Raw genomic sequence first — 18,787 nt, 5'->3', positions numbered from 1 at the left:
GGATAAATTCCATTATAGGCACATTATAATCTCCATGAATTCCCAGATTGGGTGTTGATATTGTTTTATTAGGAACATTAGGGACAGAAATTCTGTGGCTTACTGGGTGAGCAACTGAGGGAGCAGCAACAATGTCTGGTAGTATTCCTGCATGTACTGCTCACTGCCAGTGAATCAGGCCTTAATAAATCACGCACAGCCTCTTTCAACGCTGTGTTTGTTGGAAACTTGGCACAGGACGCAGCACAGGCAGAGGGTCCCACTGTAGTCGGGACTAGTTGGACAGAGACAGAAAAAACAGTATCATTTAAAGAGAGATTTCAGAAAGGCTCCTTCCACCAAGATAAAAGAGTCTCACTAGATTTTGCTAAGATATTCTGAATAACCAGTCAGTCATCCATCCATCCATGGACAAAAGTGGCACAGCTTGGAGAAACATGATTTCTCTTTTAACTTTCAAAATAAATTAAGGGGCCAAATGAAACAGCTCCATGTCTTGAGTAACACAGCCTCTGTGGCGCCCTTGTTTTGTGCTTATTGTCTCTATGAGTGTAAAGTCTAATATCTAAAGACATCACAGCAAAACATCTGAACAACCTTCTCTACAAAACTTTGCCAGGTTTGAATTTAAATCAAACAAACGTCTCAGTTATATAATAAAGTAACTGAGCGTTTTAAATGAAAACCGTTTCCAAATGTGACAATCCAAAGCTGGAAACAAAGATTAAAACGAGCAACTAAGCACTATGAAGACCTCATACTGATGACATGTGTTCTTGTTTTGTAAGACCCACCGTCTACAATGTAGGTGCATTTAGAAATAACAGACTCCATCTGGACACAGACTTCTAAATGCCACCTTTCTCATATTTGTCTGCACACGTGGTCTTTAGATGTTTGGTATTATCCTTTTGTTTCTGATTTTTAATAAGGGTTGAATGGAGCTGGTATTTTTTTTTTTAGTCTAGCATATTTTCCTGCCTCATCCTGAATATTTTGGGATCACTTGATCCTTATTTTGCATTTCTACAGCATGTTGCCCTAAAAGAAATTCCAGGCTTCCTGCGAGTGCCAGCGGACTCCTTTTGCCTGTAACAGTCCGGTCTGCAGGCAGGCTGCTCGGCTGAAGTCCTGCCTTTATTCCCGGAGACACGAACAAAGTGACGGTGTCAGTATTGACACTACAAGAAACACATTAAAGAGACTTAACGCCGTTGAAAGAAACGGCATTTATTGCGGCTTTATTACCGGTTTCCATGAGCGTTAAGTTACAGAAATAAAGTCAAGAGGAGCGGATGTTAAGCTGGGAAATTTCCAAATTAATACAGAACTTAACGAGAGCTCTTAACGAAGACTGTTTTTGTTTGTTTGTTTGTTTGTTTGTTTGTTTGTTTGTTTGTTTGTTTGTTTGTTTGTTTGTTTGTTTGTTTGTTTGTTTGTTTTTAGCAAATATTTCATCTGGAGCAGTCCTTGAAGTCCTGTTATTCTGCAGCTGGACAGCCTTTAGGCGTTTTTTTTTTAAATTATTATCTAAATAAAATGAAATTCAATTCGTCACTGGGACATAAAAATGCCATACATCAACAAACAACTCCGATAAAACTCCTTTATAACGTCTACCGACTAAATACGTTTTTTTAAAGATTTGAATTCAGGATCTGTGGTATTTAGCTAAATTTAGGTCATAACACACCTTACCATATGACTTAATTATTATATACTGTCTACTCGAGGCAACGAAAATGCTGATTACAGGACAGGAAGTTAATTCACTGTTTATCAGGAACATTTGTTTAAGTGATATCAGAGTTGTATTTCATTAATAATGCTTTATTGTGACAGTTTACACGTTCAGCCTGTTGACGTTATCACGGTTCATTTACGGCCCTGCAGTGGTCACTATGGTAACTGGAGGAGGTTTCATTTCATTCACAGCAGCAGTTTAAAATGACTTGTGTGACTTTAAAATGACGAGTCGAGCGTATTTTATTTTGGCGAGTCAGGCCGGAGGTGGGAGCGCGTTTGTGTGCGGCTGTCCTTCGCTCATATTTCATCTGCGGGGAGAGAAGGCACTCTTCAGACTGGAGGAAGGAGGCTCTGGTGGAAACTCAAAGGACATGCGGCGTCTTTTGCAAACTTTTCTGCAAACCAGGCTTTCTCCGAGCTGAAGAAGAAGAAGAAGCCGAAGGGTGAGGAATGAACTGAAAAGGAAGAAGAAGGAGAGAGAAGAGGAGGAGGGAGAAGAGCCGTTCACTCCCATTGATCCTTGTATCGAGGTATTGATTCAGGCCTGGCTTTGAAATAACACAGCAGAGGTGAGGATAAGATGAACGATGCTGACTTGAGTTTTCTCGACCTGGATATACTCTGATACCAGACTTAATATAGTATTATTACAGTTTTATTATTATTATTATTTCTGATAAATACTGCATTTAAATATATACTAACTCCATCAAAGCAAAACTAGGCTATATAAGGTTAGTCAGAGCTTCTTAACTAAGACACTCACTCAGACTACTCTGCTTCTTTTCCCATGAGTACCTGTATCTCACCAGTAGTTGGAAACCAGTACTCTACAATCAAGCTGAGACAGCTGCTTTTCGTCAGCTTACATATAAAATCAACATTACATGGTCTTCTTGGCTTTCACGTTAATAAACATGTCGTAGATGATACAGATAAAACAGTCTGAGGTTACCCTTCCTCTTAAAGAGCGCTCGGTTACAGTTTGCTTTGAGAAAATAAAGATTAGAGAGTTTAAAAAGATCCTTTTTGAACCTTGTTACTATTTAATGTCATGGATAATTTAATATTGTTTAAACACTGGCAATTCGAGGAAGTATCAAAGAGCATTCGGGCCTTGTAAAGGTTATTTTACACATCTATTAACAAGTGACTCACTCATCAGATCAGTCAGGACTGACAGCGGTCCTCAGTGTGAGCCAGCAGAGAGACGCACTCACCAAGATAAAGTAAACAATGGGCTACACATCGGACAGTTGAAGAGAAACATGGCACACATAGTTCTAAAATATGTTTGAAACTCCATGAATGTGGTCAAGTATTTCACAATAAGCCATTTTCCAGCCAAGAAGGCGGGCTTGTTTAAAAAAAAGAAATTATTGTTAAAAGATGTTGGTCAGTTAGTCTTTTTACAGCTTTATAAGTTTATAATTAAATTGTCACCAGGTTACAAAATAACATTTTACCCACTGGTTCCCCCGTCTGCAGCTCAGACCTTCACTGACCCACGTAAACAAGCTAGTTTTCGTGTCTGTATCATGTTTTTTCTGGCTCTGGTGGGAAGTTGAGGGTGTAAATATGCATTCAAACATCATTGGCCTGCATTTATTTAACAAAGTGAGTCTATTTCACCTTACTTAAAACCAGTATGTGCATTTTCTTGCTGTGTTTCAGCATTCGGTGAGCAAAAATGTTTATGTTTATTAGCGGAAGGCCAAAACATTGTTTAGGTGAGCACCAAAAAGTTTTATATGCAGCGAAATCCTGTGTACTTTATATACCTTATGATCCATAATAGCATCACATACGTTATTACTCAATTTAGATTTAGATTTAAATCTGAAAATTCAACTTTATTTATACAGCACCAAATCACAACAACAGTCACCTCAAAGCACTTTATATTGTAAGGTAGACCCTGCAATAATACATACAGAGAAAACCCCAACAATCATATGACCCCCTCTATGAGCAAGCACTTTGGCAACAGTGGGAAGGAAAACCTCCCTTTTAACAGGAAGAAACCTCCAGCAGAACCAGGCTCAGGGAGGGGCAGGGCCATCTGCTGCGACCGGTTGGGGTGAGAGAAGGAAGACAGGATAAGTTTTTGATCAAATGTAGTGGAGTACTGTCTGCAGTTATTCATGCTGAGAGCATGGAGCAACATTTACATGAAATCTGCCGCATTTTAAGATCGTTCCAAATGAAACGAGCATCAGCTTTTCTGTCACGATGTAAAAGGTGGAAAGATGGCTTGTCTTAGTGGTGGGATAAAACTAATCAAGGTTTAGATTGTGATTAAAGTACAGAGAGACTCACTCATTTGCTCCCCTTTTTGGCCCTAAATCTGACTCCTGATGCACATGCTGTGTTTCCCACACTACAGAGAAATCTGTCTTTCTTTCACTAACATCACACCGTATAATGTGAAAACACTGACAGCAACAAAAGTTAGAAGTCAGTGAGGGTTCACTTTATTCAGATTGTTTTACGGGTGAAGGGTGGGTGCGGTTTTGGAAACACCATCAGCTGCTGACCAATCAACTTGCCTTACATAATCTCTGTTGTCTCTGGACCATCGGGGCATCAGTTAGGTTACTTCCTGAAAAAGCGGTTTAAACTGAAAGAGAGGAAGTTTACATGAACATGAAAATCTGGCTGCTCTGAGGAAATACAGCAGTGCAAACACAGGACTGTGATAGCCATGCATTTCAAGTATTAGAATTAATTCAGGCAGTTTTTCTTTGTGACCATCTGAGAAACACTAACCGGAGTTTGCTGGAAAGGTCTGATACGTGACATTAGAAAGCGTGTAACGTGCTCCAAGCATCGGTGCATTCCTAAGCGCGACCGTGATCATCCAGCTGTTATAACACCATATCCCCAGTGACAGAGGAGTTTATCCCCGTTTGACACTCCTAGGGTGTAAAATGTGAAGTAAATCAGCAAATAATCAAAGAAAAGTAATAAAACCCTCTTCCAACACTTCCAAATGCCCTGTTTCTGCTCTCTCTCGGTTCTGGGTCTAATCGTTTTTCTTTATTTTTTTTATTCATGCTACTCAGTTCCAGAGATTGTAAATAGCTGAAAGCCCTCCGCGGAGTTTCAGCTCTCTGTCCACCAGATGGAAGTGTTTCAGATCACATTTGCAGCCAAGTTGGCAAGTCTGTCTCAAATGTGGTTTCGTGATCTACAGTCAGTCACCCCACTGATGGCAGGGTTGTGTGAATTTGTGCTGAGTCTAACATTTTTGAGCTACTCTTCCCTGGTGTTTTGTTCGTAGAAGTTGTCGCCGTATTGTCATATTCTTGTTGTCGTTCTTTTCCGCAGAGCTCCTGCTGTAAGGATGCAGGCTGCCCCTGCTGCTGCAGCTGCGGCTCTGACTGCGCTGAGTGTTTTGCTCACCCTCGACTGCCTGTCGGCTCATCGGCCCCCGAACAACCAGATACAGCAGCAGACTGACGAGACGGCACAGAAGAAGAAGAACCAGCCGCACATCGTATTCATCCTCACCGACGATCAGGTGTGTGTGAGAGTCGTGCGAGTGCGTTTTCTTGAATCAAAATGCTTGGACAGTGCCACTGAAACGAGGAAACACATCATAGTATTTACATAAATATATATTGTTGGGGATAGAAATCAAATCATTCCTAAAACATTTACAACCATATGTGTGAAAGTAGCTGAAAAATCTGGTTTATAAGCAGTGAAATGAATTAAACAGCACGCATGAGAGCAGCATAGGAGGACTTAACGCCTCTCTGAGTATAACCTCTCTGATTTAAACCTGAATTTCAATTTGGCAAGTCCGTCTCAAATGTGGTTTCACGTATCCACCGCATGCAAACAGATGTTACAGACAAGATATTCACAATCTTGGATTTCAGGTTAGTCGGTCATAAGTTGTTGTGTCGAACTGGGGATTATTTTTAGTCGTGGACGCCGATAGCTGCAGGTACCACAGAGACACACTCCTGTTGTGCTTGTTTAAACTCAGTATGTTGCACCGCAGTGTCATTGAAGACTGTGTGGCTAGGTGCTCGCGTGAAGTCCTCCCAAAAAAACCAACAAACAGTGAGGACACTATGCGTAAGTCAGATCGATTGAATGTTTATACACGCATTAGAAGCACGCACAGTGGTCAGTTTTGATTGTTTCTACGTACTTGGTATGGTTCGACTTCTTCGTTTTCGCCACGCAGCAGCTCAGCTTAAGGATCAAGATTACCACACAAAGAAGAAAGAGTAACCCACAGACCCGGTGACAGCTGCAGCCTTTTGGCAGTGACACATGAATCCACAGGTCCCGTCACGCTTACTTAAAACCAAGCAGACACGGGTCCAGCCTAAAAGTTACACAGCTTGACCTTCTACTTCCTACATCAAATACTACTCTTGACGAGCAGCTGATTTTGAGATGTCTCTGGAAAGGAGGTCTTTCCACTGTTTTTTATTACTTTGTTTTGTTTTCAGTTTTTGTTTTCTGAGTGAAGGACCTCCATATTGGAGTAACTGTTTGTTCACTTCCTGTGATTTCTTGTTTAGATCACATTTAGACTGCTTAGCAACCAAATGTTTTGCTGCTGTCTGTACACCTCTGTTAATTTTCTCATTACACTGTTGGTGAAATTGACTTTTTGCTAGCTTAGCTTTGATTTTGCATAATTGCTGCAAATCAGAAATGCTACATTACCAAGACAGCGCAGGCTGCTAGGAAGCAAGCATCATGTCATCGGTGAGGCCAGGTGAAGTTAAGACTACGCTTTTGCAGACTGGTCCTTACTAAGACCAACTTAACAGCTAGATCAAGTTTATTACAAACCATTTTATGTGCAGAGCTGTGCATAAGTCTTGAGCCGCACAAAATTTCTTTAAATGTTGGTACGAAAATGGGAAACAAATGCAGCAATTTATTGAAAGGTGCAAACATGGAAATGCAGCCTCAAATACAGTCTGTAAGGCAAAAACAGAGTTTCTACAAATCTGATGAGCTTGAAGTCAATATTTGACATCACCATCTTCATTCTTCAACACAGCCTGAGCTCTCTTAGGCGAGTAGTCTTCAAGAAAAGTGCTCCAGCCTTCTTCTTTGGATGTTGGCTGCCTTTGGCTCTGCAATCTGTCGAGGTTATCCCACATTGCTTCATTAAAGTTGAGGTCTGGGCTCTGGGGAGGCCAATCCATCACTGATAGTGTTGCATTGTGTATTGTGTAGACACCTGCTGTTCACATCTCTCCTGACCTGCTTCATACTGATGACAATTTGAAACTAAATTTTTAATTCTGAATTCACTTCTTATTTTGTTCTCCACTTCTCATGTTACCTCGTTTTTTTTAAGGACACACTGCACACCATGGCGCGATGTGCCAAGTTTTTGGCTAATGGCACTGTGAGAATGTCCTTGCTAACGAAATGGGAACAAATGATGTATTTTGGGACAGGCTATTAGAAAGAAAGTGCCTAAAGCTAAGCTATTTAAAACAGGTTGTTTTCTAAAGTGGTCTGTTATGTGCGGACACAACACTGGTTCATCCCTTGATGATGGTTAAATGATTTATAGGTCATTGTTAAGTTTCTCAAGAAGCAGAAAGTATTGTTTCCTACAGTATTGTAACAGGACCCAGAATCTTAAAATGACTCACAAGCCTTAAAAACCAACCAGTGTGGGGCTGAGTAATGAAGCTTCTGATAGAGCTTCTCTGGAACTGTTGCAACACTGTTTCCAGCTCACAAACAAAACTGTACCATAGAAAATACAGACAAAACAAACACAAGGAAAGGCAGGCTGCACACACCTGGACCCATTACTTCCTTACAGTATAGTATAGGAACCACTGAGTATGTATTTGGCAAATTAAAGTGACACTCTAAAACACAAAGTCTTTGATGCAATCATGAATCTGTTGCAGGGTTTCAATGATATCGGTTACCACAACCCGACCATCAAGACTCCCACTCTGGACAAACTGGCAGCAGAGGGCGTGAAATTGGAAAACTACTACGTTCAGCCGATCTGCACGCCGTCGCGCAGTCAGCTCATCACCGGCAGGTACAAACACACCTTTACCGACCTCCTACAGTAAATATCGGAAGTCTTTACATTAAATTTTGACAACATTTAGCCCAGTCTCTTAATAAACTGTCTCATGTACACCAATACATATTGTTTTCTCTTTGTTTCAGTATTTAAAAAAAAAACACTTAAAAAGATCTTAAATCATTATCTTATTATCAAAGCTGTCCGAATATTGACTCATTAATTAATTTATAGCATGTAACTGCTATAATTCATATCCTCTGGTCTTATTTGTCTGGATGTACTGTCAGATTGTTCCATTTTAATGGTAAGAGATTTACAACATTAAGCCATTACCACATTAAAAAGCGTTTGAAGTGCATCCACATTCTTTCCAGAACTTAAGCTACCCTGTTGATGGGTTAATTTGAAGCTTTGCTCTCGCGTCAGCGCTTTGAGTCTTGGCATTTTTTCCATTTTTCTTCCAGCTGTGCTTGTTGTGTCAGGTTTTCCTTTAGGATTTGTGCTCGGCAGTTATTAGCCAGCAGTTCTTATTTGTTGTGGGCAATACCTCCCCGTTTACACATTGTACTAATTGCATTTTCACCACATCTGTAGCTTGACATTTAGATTGAATGCTTTTTGATAGCACAATTCAATGAAATGCTCTTTGTACAGCACCAAATCACAACAAGAGTTGCCTTAAAATAAAACAGAGAAAATACCAACAATCATCTGACCCCTTTTCAGCAAGCGCTTTGACGACAGTGGGAAGGAAAAACTCCCTTTTAACGGGAAGAAACGTCCAGTAGAGCCAATAATAATCTTTCTTGAAGGCATCTGTTTTCTGTTGGATTTTGAAACTCCAACAAGCGGTTTTTCATTCACTGCCAATTGTTTTAATCCACACTCATATTAAGCCAGTTTTAAATCAACACATTAAATTGTGGGTCATTTATTTACAAGAATCTCATTTTTTAGGATATTATTCACTCTAAGCAGTTAAATTCACATGTTAGAGAAGCACAAGAATCACGTTAAAGAATTAGAGAGGGCTTTAAATGTGTGAAATGAGGAAGAAATGGCTGCATGTGAAGCTCCTGTTTCAAATGAGGTAGCTGCTTTGAATAATGAGTTTATTGATTAGGCCCTGAGCTGCAGCCAGGATTAATAATGAGCTCCCCGCGTCTTCTCTGAGGCCAAACGGAAGCTCCTGCCTGAGCGGCTTGCCTGTTACAAACCCACTAACAGCTCTTTTTTTCTTTCTTCCAGATATCAGATCCACACGGGATTACAGCACTCCATTATCAGACCCAGACAGCCCAGCTGTCTGCCCTCGCACATGGACACTCTGCCTGAGAGGCTTCGCGAGGCCGGCTACGCCACACATATGGTTGGCAAGTGGCACCTGGGTTTCTACAGGTGAGAGGGAGCCTTCAGTATAACTTGGAGAAATATTGTTTGGTGAAAAGTCTGCTGACACAAAGATGGTGGAGAAACAGTGATGCAGTCATGATTCAGAAGCTGGACTACTTAACTTGAAGTAATCTTTTTCCGTATGACTTTATCAGTTTCTCATATCATCGTGAAGGAATCTTGGCCCACTCTTCTTTACAGGAGTGCTCCAGTCCGTTGGGGTTTGCTGGCATTTGTTTATGTACCACTGCCATGACAATGCCTTGGCATTTCTTTTGGATTGGGGTCTGGGCTTTGACTGCTGCCGTGCTTTTGATCGCTGTCCTTTTGTGTGACACAATTTGGGCCAAGCTTTAGCAGTCGAAGAAATGGCCTCACATCTGACTCCACAGTACTTTGGTATACAGAGGGGTTCGTGGTCAACTCAATGACTGCAAGCTGCTTAGATCCTCTGAGCAACCCAAATCATCACCCCTCCACCACTATGGTTGACAGCTGATATGAGATGTTTGTGCTGATGTGCTGTGTTTGGTTTTACCAAATGTGATGCTCTGCAAAATGACCAAACATCTACACTTTGGTCTTGTCTGTCTAAACAACATTGTTCCAGAAGTCTTGTGGTTTGTTCAGATGCAGCTTTGCAAACCTAAGCAGTGCTGCCATGTTCCTTTTAGAGAGAAGAGGCCTTATCCTTGCACCCCAAACAAGCCATACTTTTTCAGTCTTTTTCTAATTGCACTCTCATTTACTTTGACATTTAACATGCTAACTGAGGCCTGTAGAGTCTAAGATGTAACTGTTGGGGTTTCTGCACCTTAAAGCGAATTTGCTGGGACTTATGGACCAATGGATTCTTATGGAAGCAGTAAGGGTTCACTTAGTTTTTCACACACTACTTCTGCAATTTGACTTTGTTTCTTGTAAGTAAATAGTAACATGGTGTAGTATGTTATTATGTGGTGTTGTTCAGCTAACTTTGAATTTACCTGATTTTAAAAAGTGCTAAGGACAAGAAGATTTTTTAATTATGTCCACATTCTTAAAAACGTAAAAAGATACTCTGCTTTTTTTTCATGACTAGTTAAAATATGAGATGACGCAGGACGGTCTTTCTGTTTATCTCAGCTGTGACATACTGTGTTTTTAAAAAAGAGACCAGTCCCTGCCGGCCTTTCTGTCTCCACACACCTGGCTAAGGGTTTCAGGGCTTTGGTATGATGCATGCTGGCTCACAATTATGGTTTACTTGGACTCATCATAATAGAGTCGTTTATGTAACTGTTGACTGCACCTGTGCTTTTCCTGCTATGACAAGCAGAAGTATGTAGCATTATAAGTTATGGAAATTTACAGGAGTTGGAGCAAAATTGGTGTTTAAATCAAAGGTTTCACAGCTAGACCCCACAGTGGTCCTAAGCAGTGGGGGTTTATTTTTATTAGTCAGAACCTAAAACGGTTTAGTTAACCAATATATATTAATAGCTAACTATTGCTGTTAGCCATTTTACATGTATAAAGACTGCTCAGTAAAACCAATAATTTTTTAAAATTAAAAGTGTGTATGGTGATGCATTTTTTGAGTGACGCATTTTAAGAAATGATCAGTGTAGCGTGGAAACAGTACAAATCAATCAATCATATACGTCTAAATATAACGCAGTGAGGCGCCTACAAGAAATGACCTGTCCAATAGAAATGTTCTACTGTTTAAAATGTTATCTGTGATATGTTTTTATAATCAGCCGGAAGAAGGCCACAGGCTGAAACTTGCCAGACAACACAATCGGTCTTTATTCTACAGTTCGCTGGAGCTTTAAACTCTCCTACCGTTGAACTGAGTTGGCATAGTGCTGAACACTCCCTACTGTGCTTATTCTGTACAATAGACAGCATGAAGAGAAAGAAACATGGCTATTCAAGCCAGAGAGCACTGAATGATCTAACTTACTGGAGTTAGTGGACGGATATCAAGTAAAAGGGAACAGCAGTTATCAGGTTCCTGACATTTTTCAAGACGTTTAAAGTCATCGGCCATCATTTGTGATCATTTCTTCTATAAAATGGTCCACATTGCTCAACTGGTTGTTGGGGTGTCAGGCTTGTATTACAAACCCTCCAAACATCTGTAATCAGTAATCATTTTTTCCTTTAGGAAAGCATGTCTGCCCACCAGAAAAGGTTTTGACACTTTCTTTGGTTCGTTAACTGGAAGTGTGGACTACTACAGGTAAATCACAACTACTATTATTACCTGTTTTCATGATTGCTCTCTGTCTTTTTACTGTGTTTACTCCAGTAACTCACATTTCTCCATCTGCGTCTAGTTATGAATCGTGTGACGGCAAGGACTTATGTGGCTACGATCTCCATGACGATGAGGGCGTAGCGTGGGGCCAGGAGGGGAAATACTCGACCACGCTCTTCACACAGAGAGCTCGCAAGATCCTGGAGAGTCACGACCCTGCAGAGAGGCCGCTCTTCCTGCTGCTGTCCTTCCAGGTACGGCGCTGAGGTCGTTACATTAAACATCTTTAGAAGATGGGTTACGTTAAAGCCAATCAAAAAGTTTTAAAAAAAGGGGTGGAGGGGGGATCAGAGGGGCCAGTGTTCACAACAGGATGTGTTTGCATGTCATGTTTGTTTATGTCTGAGTGTGAGCGCTCAGAGAGTGCACGGTCCACATTGAAGTGTTTGTTTGTTTGGCTTTTTTGAGACAGTTTGTTCAAACAGACTCAAAGGTTTTAATTCAAAACACGCCGCCCAGATGTTTGTTGTTTACGGCTGATTTTGGATGGTTGATAGAATTTAAAAACATGTAATAATATCCTGTAACGTTTCCCTTCAGGCGGTCCACACTCCTCTAAATCCTCCAGAGTCCTACATCTACCCCTTCCGGGACATGGTCAACGTCCCCAGGAGAAACTTCGCCGGCATGGTTTCCACGGTGGACGAAGCGGTCCGAAACGTGACCTACGCCCTCAGAAAGTACGGATACTACCGAAACAGCGTCATCATCTACTCCACCGACAACGGCGCTCAGCCTTTCACAGGCGGGAACAACTGGCCGCTGCGGGGTCGTAAGGTAAAATAACTGCACGGCGAAGCATAGGCTTCATAAAGGCTTCATAAAAAGTCCACATAGTCATAATGACGTCTCTCACTGCTTTGTGAACTGCTGTTCTGAATGTGAGAGTGACAGAAAATAAGGCACAGTCAGTAATGCCTTTTTTAGCTGGAGAAGACACCCCCTGGTGGCCATTAAAACCAGTGCAAGTTTAAGGTTATGGACAATCAGGATCTTGCAGTCATCTTTTATATACAGTCTGTGACCAATTAGGAAATTGCCCTCATAAGATTTTTATGTCGAGATGAGTCTGACAAGCTTAATATGGGATGTAATGAAAGAGCTACAGTCCAGAAGATTGGTTTTAAATGAAGAAACACAATAAATGTCCTTTTATCAGCTTTGCGATAATATTATTAGTCTGGTTAAATCATTTCATTTAATACCTACATTATAAATGTACAACCACTTGCAGGTGTAGGTGGCGTGAACAACATCGATCTCTTCCTTACTCTGCGGTGTCCTGCAGGGACACATTGACTTATGCCATTCGTGTGGATTGACATGCAGCAGCGTCCTAAGCAGACTAGGGTTGGATGATCTGCTCCAACTGTCCACTTGTCCCCCTGTGTGAGCGCCAGTAACAAATGACATCATCACTGCTGCAAAGCATTAATGTCCCACAATCCACCCTTGGTAATGCACACCACGTGGTTACACATGACTGTCTAAAATGTATCTACAGTAGGCACAGTTGGCAAATCCAGGTTGGAAAATCACCAGGACAGATTTTTAAGGAATGTTTTATAAGTGGGGTTTATTTCACTCAACCTTAAAATAAATATTTTGTTTAATAAATGGGTAAAAATATCAATAACATACACAAACTTCTTTTAAATCAGAGAGCAGACTCCTTTTCTTAACTGTATGAGGATCAGCCGTGACCTATTTTGAGCCAGCTAAAACCCCAAAACACGTGCCTGGCTCTACTTTAGTCCTGTTGTTCTGCTAACCCATTCAGTCTTTTTTATATATGTAAAAATGGTGCTAAAGAAAGCTGCGCAGGGGTGGGTTGAGGAACACAACAAAGAGCTGAACTCTTTGCTAGGCCCTTAAAATTCTGCAGATGCCAAATGTGAACTGTAGGATGTGCAGGAACAAGACCGATGTGCAGACGACTCACAACCGAAGTATCCAGAGGCCTTTCACACGTCTGCAGTAGTTTTACAGATAACATATAAAAAATCTCAGTTAACCAAAATGAAAGAGAGCAGAATGAAATTAAATGTGCTGGCTGTGTTTCAGGGTACATATTGGGAGGGTGGAGTCCGCGGCGTGGGGTTCGTGCACAGCCCTCTGCTCAGGCGCAGGAGACGAGTCTCCAAAGCTCTCATGCACATCACAGACTGGTTCCCTACACTGGTGAGCCTGGCCGGAGGAAACATCAGCCAGGTCAGTGGGCCTGTGTCAGAACAATAACCTGTGGGAGCCGTTTGCTTGTACTTTCTAGCATTTGTCTCTGATGTTTCTTCTTAGACAGTAAGTATGGGAGGATAAAAGTTAAGCAGCATGGAAAAACGACTCTCTCCCAGTGTGTTACTGACCATTTTATTGTGCTATAAAACAGAGAGAGATACCGATACGAGCTCTTCTTTTACTGTAAACTCGTTCAGGATCTGTATGTTTTTCCAGTCGTCTTGCCAAAGAGCTCAATCTCTGGTCCCTCAGCTCGCTTACTGTCTCCCCCTAATTTCAGATTAAGTTTATTCGTTGTCATTATTAGAGATGAAAGTAGAGCTCTGCCTATATTCATCTCTGTGTTGGCCTCAGACTGAACAGTGCTACTGTAAAGCCGTCCCTACTTTTACTGTCATCTGGATAAATCAGCCGGACCTATTATGATAAGTGCAGCATTTCCAAACACTGGCCTCAAACATGCTTTGTGTTTTTGTTCGGATATAAATTACTTTCATTTCTAAGTCCGTGCAGTCTGTGTATAGTGTCCAAAAAGCTTTGTTGGCTTGATCTGTGGATAGATTTGCATTGCTTCCAGCAGATAAGCAATGCTTTCTTGGCTACAGGAAACGTAGTAATTCAAAAAGTCAGTGGCGTCTTTTACAAGGAAATTACTTATTCTTTATTTGTGTCCAGTAAATGTATGAGTCTTGCTTCTGGTATTTTTAGCAGCATACCCGTCATTACCCTGCTCTGTAATCTCTTACTGTAAATGAAGTGTTTGCCTTCCGTTCAGAGCCAGGGCCTGGATGGTTTTGATGTTTGGCCCGCCATCAGTGAAGGGAGGGAGTCGCCCCGTAAGGAGATCCTTCACAACATCGACCCTCTGCACAAATCTCCAATTGAAAAGAAGAACCAGGACGAGGAAAACTGGGGTAACTACAGGGGCAAAAAAAAGTCCATAAAGGACTTTTTTTAATGAGGTGTGAACAAAAAGGTCCAGGAATGGGCACGTAGGAATCACAAGACTTCCTCATATAAATTTGGCTGGTTTCCAGTTCGAGGTCCTCTTCTCAGGAATTTCCTGACAGCTTTTTTCACAACTGCTAATTTTAGATCGCTCCCTGAAAGTCTGACTACTTTAACTGGGATTTTACCTCAGACCTCAAACTCAACTCAAAAAAAGACCAAACAGTAATTTCTGTTTCAAACTAATCAAGATTGATGAGATCTGGATCTACAGCTACAGCTGAGCAGTTTTCAGCTGAAACCTCTAAAGTTTCCAAGCCGGAAACATCCCAAAGTAACGTCAGGTGAAGAGGCCAGGATCAGGCTCTTCTTTTTTCAAGAATCCATTTCCCAGTGTGGACTTCTGTTGTAACGCCCTGATTCATTTAAGGGAAACTGCCTGAACTGTGGCCATCACGTATCGTCGCAAAGCGTGCTGAAAACACGTTAGTTTTTAGCCACGTCAACACAGTCCTGGTTCACCAGCTGGACTTACGCCCTAGCCAGATGGGCAATCCCACAGATTTATTCCACCTCCATTGAAAATAAAGTTGAAGAACTGCTGTTTTGACACACTGGAGAAAATCCAGCACATCGCACGAGTGCAAGGAAACATAACAGGACTTCTGTGGAGTGATTTAAAATGAGCAGCCATGCTGACAAATCAATTAAATCCTAAAATAACAACAAACAGTTAAGCACAAACCAGTCATGCCACATATTCTGCCCCCTAGTGGAAGAGCTACAAAACAACAGTCTGCAGAGCTCGACGTAGCCTCTGAATCAGACCAACGCACCACCGCGCCTGTTCCTTATCTCATGCCCTGCCCACTTTGCACGTCTCTTCACCAAGCAGCTGCTTTTAATTGACATTGACTGGTTTCAACTTGCTGCTGGTGTGGACGCTTCTTTAGTCTGCATTAATGTATAAAAACAGTTTGAGAATAATAGTTGTTATTGGTGTTTAAAGCTGGTGTTGAAAATGCTGGAAAAACAAATGTTTCATTTTCTTTTCTTTCTTTATACAAATATATATATATATATATATATATATATATATATATATATATATATATATATATATAGTTGAGAGGAAGTACTCTCAACTGAATGTACTGAACTCAGTGACCTTTTCAAACTGGTAGGAGATGATCTTTTAATAAATGATAAGTCTCATGTCACTAAATTTACCACCAGGGTGGAAAATGTTTGTTTATTGTAGGAAATACAGAGAGAAGAGAAAGAGAGAAATATGAGCACAAAAGAGGTAATTTATCTTTAATATATCTTGATCGCTGTTTTCTTTGATTTGGCAGTGAAAACTTTAAAAACCAAAGTTTTAAAGAAGGTGAAGAAGAAGAAGAAGAAGAAGGTTCTGAAGAAGCCACCAAAACAAAAGTTAGCCTTTAAAACAAAGACCACCAAGATACCTCAAACATTTTCCCATCATGCCTCTAAGCCTAAATCTAAGCCCCTCTTCAAAAAGAAGCTCAAGCCTCGCCTAAAATCAAAACCCCCACCTAAAGCTAAGAAGACCAAAGCCCACACTTGGGACCGGCCTCTGCCCAATCACAGACCGCATCCAAAGATCGGTGGCACTTCGTCAGGGTCTGGAACATCCCGTCCTAAATCTCCGCCTCCGATCCAAACCCGTTTGAAAACAAAATTCAGGAGGACCACGTCCCAGAACCAGAACTTGTCACAATCAAGCCGGCCAAAATCCAAGATGCTCAAACTACATTCAAAATCAAAGTCCAAGCAGACATTTTTCCCATACCAGAACAGATCCCAACCTGGAATACCACTGACCAAATCCCATCCAACCCTCCAGTTCGGGCTGGAGTCACTACAGCCGGTGTGGGACACTTCAGTCCAGGCTGCCATCAGAGTTGGAGATTGGAAGCTACTGACAGGTGATCCAGGCCACGGAGATTGGGTCCCCCCACAGGTACTGCTGCATGCTTCAGAGAGCTTCATTCTACTTTTCTGTTTCACATTGATTGTTATAACAAATATTTGAAACATTGATCCTCAGATGCTTCCCACCTCTCTACCCGGTCGCTGGTGGAACCTCGAACGCTCGATACTTTACCAGAAATCCTCCGTCCACAAAAACATCTGGCTGTTCAACATCACAGGCGACCCGTACGAGCGGCACGACCTGGCAGACCAGAGGCCAGATGTAGTCCAGCAGCTGCTGGCCCGGCTCGCCTACTACAACCAAACAGCCGTACCGGTTTACTTTCCACCCGACGACCCCCGAGCCAACCCGAGCCAGCACAGGGGAGCGTGGGTGCCATGGGTGGAGGAGGAGGACGACGAAGAGGGAAAATATCAGGGAGTTTACAAGAAAAGTAACAACAAGATGAAGAAGAAGAAGAAGAAGAAGAAGTGCATGCTGTGCAATCTGCAGTCGTTCTTTTTGAAGATGAGCGAGGGGACCGTGTCCAGTCGCATCTGAGATGTCAGCTGAAATTTGCATCAGACTTGAAAATTAATAAATCTTATTTTTTACTTTCATGTTTTCACAACTTTAACATATTCAAGTTCTGTTATTGTGAAAAACTTCTCTTTCAGAGATACGTGACCGTTATTTGTTCGTACATGCAGCTTATTCGCCGCCAAACGTGATCTGATGTTTCCAGCTGGACCGTCCAGACACATGAGGCTCTTTTCACCGAGATTTAAAGGGTCAGTCCACTCAAATCACAAAAAGACGTTACTTACGTTGCCTGCAGACATCTGAAATCATACCACTAAGATCATGAAATCTTTGTCGTGATTTGGGTGAACTGGCCATTCATCAGGTGGTTCTAACCCCTGATCTCTGAGTCGGTGAACGCTGGTTTGTTGTTTTACAGATTTGTCAACCGAAAACTGACAGAGGTCCTCATACAAGGCCCGACACCGAGTGGCAGTGAGATTTGTTTTGACACTGTAAATGTAGCAGATCAATTACAATAAGAGACTTGAGTAAATATATAGATTTACAGGTTTCAGTGTACGTTTACACCCTTAATTCACTCCACACAGCCAAATCAGGGTTTTAAAGGGACACTTTACCCAAAAGTCACTTTCATACATTCGGTGAGTAAAATTTTGCATAACTCGCTTGTCTGGGTGTTTGCCAAGGCTTAAAGTTGGCGTGGCTGTTTGGACTGACAGACGTGCCAACATGTGCAGCTGCCTGCGAGGCCTCACCTCGGCTAATTGGAGTCGCTGAACTGGACCTCGAGACTATATTTGTGCTTTTAGAGCGTTTTTAAAGCAATTATCTGATAATAATCTACTAAGTGGTATCGGCCGTCCAACAAAAGTTTGTGCTTCAGTTTTTATTTGCCTTTTACTCAAATCTGCATCGTTGAGTTGGAGCCACACTGTTTATTGATGCAGCGGCTCTTCTTCACACTGCACAGAGCAGAAGAGGAGGGGCAGGATGCTAGATAGAAGAACGTTAATTTCCCCGCCCAAAAAAGTCCCGTACAGACTAGACACTGCCTCTGAAATGCTCCTGTATTCAAACCCGTACAAAGAATAACACATGAAACTCACCCGGTGTTTGTCTGGAGTAATGATACTGTAGCTAGCTGCTTGCTTTGCTTGGTACATAAGTTCATGTGATTTGGGGTGAATTGTTCCTTTAAACAAATGTTTACATATTACAGTGGAAGTGTGTAATCATGACACAGTGTCAGAAAGTTTTATTGTGTAATTTGAATATACTTTCATGTTTTTTGTGACACATTCTCGTGACTTTGATGGTTTTGTCTCACTTTGTCTGTGTTCCTGTGGCTGAAACTGGCCTCTGGCTACTGTGGTCAGTTTCAGTGCACTGCCACTGGCAAGCTTTTCACTATGAATTTAAAGCATTTCACAGCACCTTTAAGTTACTACTGTGAATATCAGAAACCTCTTACTTCACACACACAGCACCAACGCATGTCACTGACAATATCAGTAAACCAAGCTGTCTGATTTTAATTTTCTGTAAGGAACAATTCCACTTCCACTAATGTGAAACTTCAGATTTTTATTCGTCTTTTTTGAAAGCACAGCAGAGGAAGTAAAAAAGTCTTACAGCG

At 41.5% G+C, this 18,787-nt stretch overlaps 1 protein-coding gene across 2 annotated transcripts; it reads left to right on the top strand.

The window, feature by feature from the left end:
* Window positions 1–1,973: 1,973 nt before the first annotated feature.
* LOC146553142 (arylsulfatase I-like) lies at window positions 1,974–18,787 on the top strand. Of its 2 annotated transcripts, none has more exons than XM_085254780.1 (11): window positions 1,974–2,276; window positions 5,077–5,269; window positions 7,656–7,795; window positions 9,035–9,184; window positions 11,331–11,405; window positions 11,503–11,677; window positions 12,024–12,260; window positions 13,548–13,694; window positions 14,494–14,632; window positions 16,022–16,653; window positions 16,741–18,787. In XM_085254780.1, exons 2-11 carry the CDS (start codon window positions 5,093–5,095, stop codon window positions 17,164–17,166), a joined length of 2,298 nt encoding a protein of 765 aa, XP_085110906.1. In that variant the 5' UTR covers window positions 1,974–2,276; window positions 5,077–5,092; the 3' UTR covers window positions 17,167–18,787. The 2 variants fall into 2 exon arrangements, with proteins under 2 accessions (XP_085110906.1, XP_085110905.1); XM_085254779.1 differs by having other exon boundaries at window positions 1,974–2,315.

The sequence above is a fragment of the Mchenga conophoros genome, linkage group LG18 (assembly GCF_057382185.1).
Source record: "Mchenga conophoros isolate Kocher_MC1m ecotype Shallow Benthic linkage group LG18, M_conophoros_male_GT1.1, whole genome shotgun sequence".
In the NCBI taxonomy this organism is placed as follows: Eukaryota; Metazoa; Chordata; class Actinopteri; order Cichliformes; family Cichlidae; genus Mchenga; species Mchenga conophoros.
Note: the sequence above shows the minus strand (reverse complement) of the source record. Positions and strands in the feature narration are given on the sequence as shown.

Bases quoted from the DNA above. Each gene is read 5' to 3' on its own strand.
- LOC146553142 (XM_085254780.1), top strand. From the start codon at position 5,093: ATGCAGGCTGCCCCTGCTGCTGCAGCTGCGGCTCTGACTGCGCTGAGT. The intron at 9,185-11,330 runs GTGAGAGGGAGC...TTTTTCCTTTAG, and splicing joins TGGCACCTGGGTTTCTACAG to GAAAGCATGTCTGCCCACCA. The intron at 13,695-14,493 runs GTCAGTGGGCCT...CCTTCCGTTCAG, and splicing joins CCGGAGGAAACATCAGCCAG to AGCCAGGGCCTGGATGGTTT.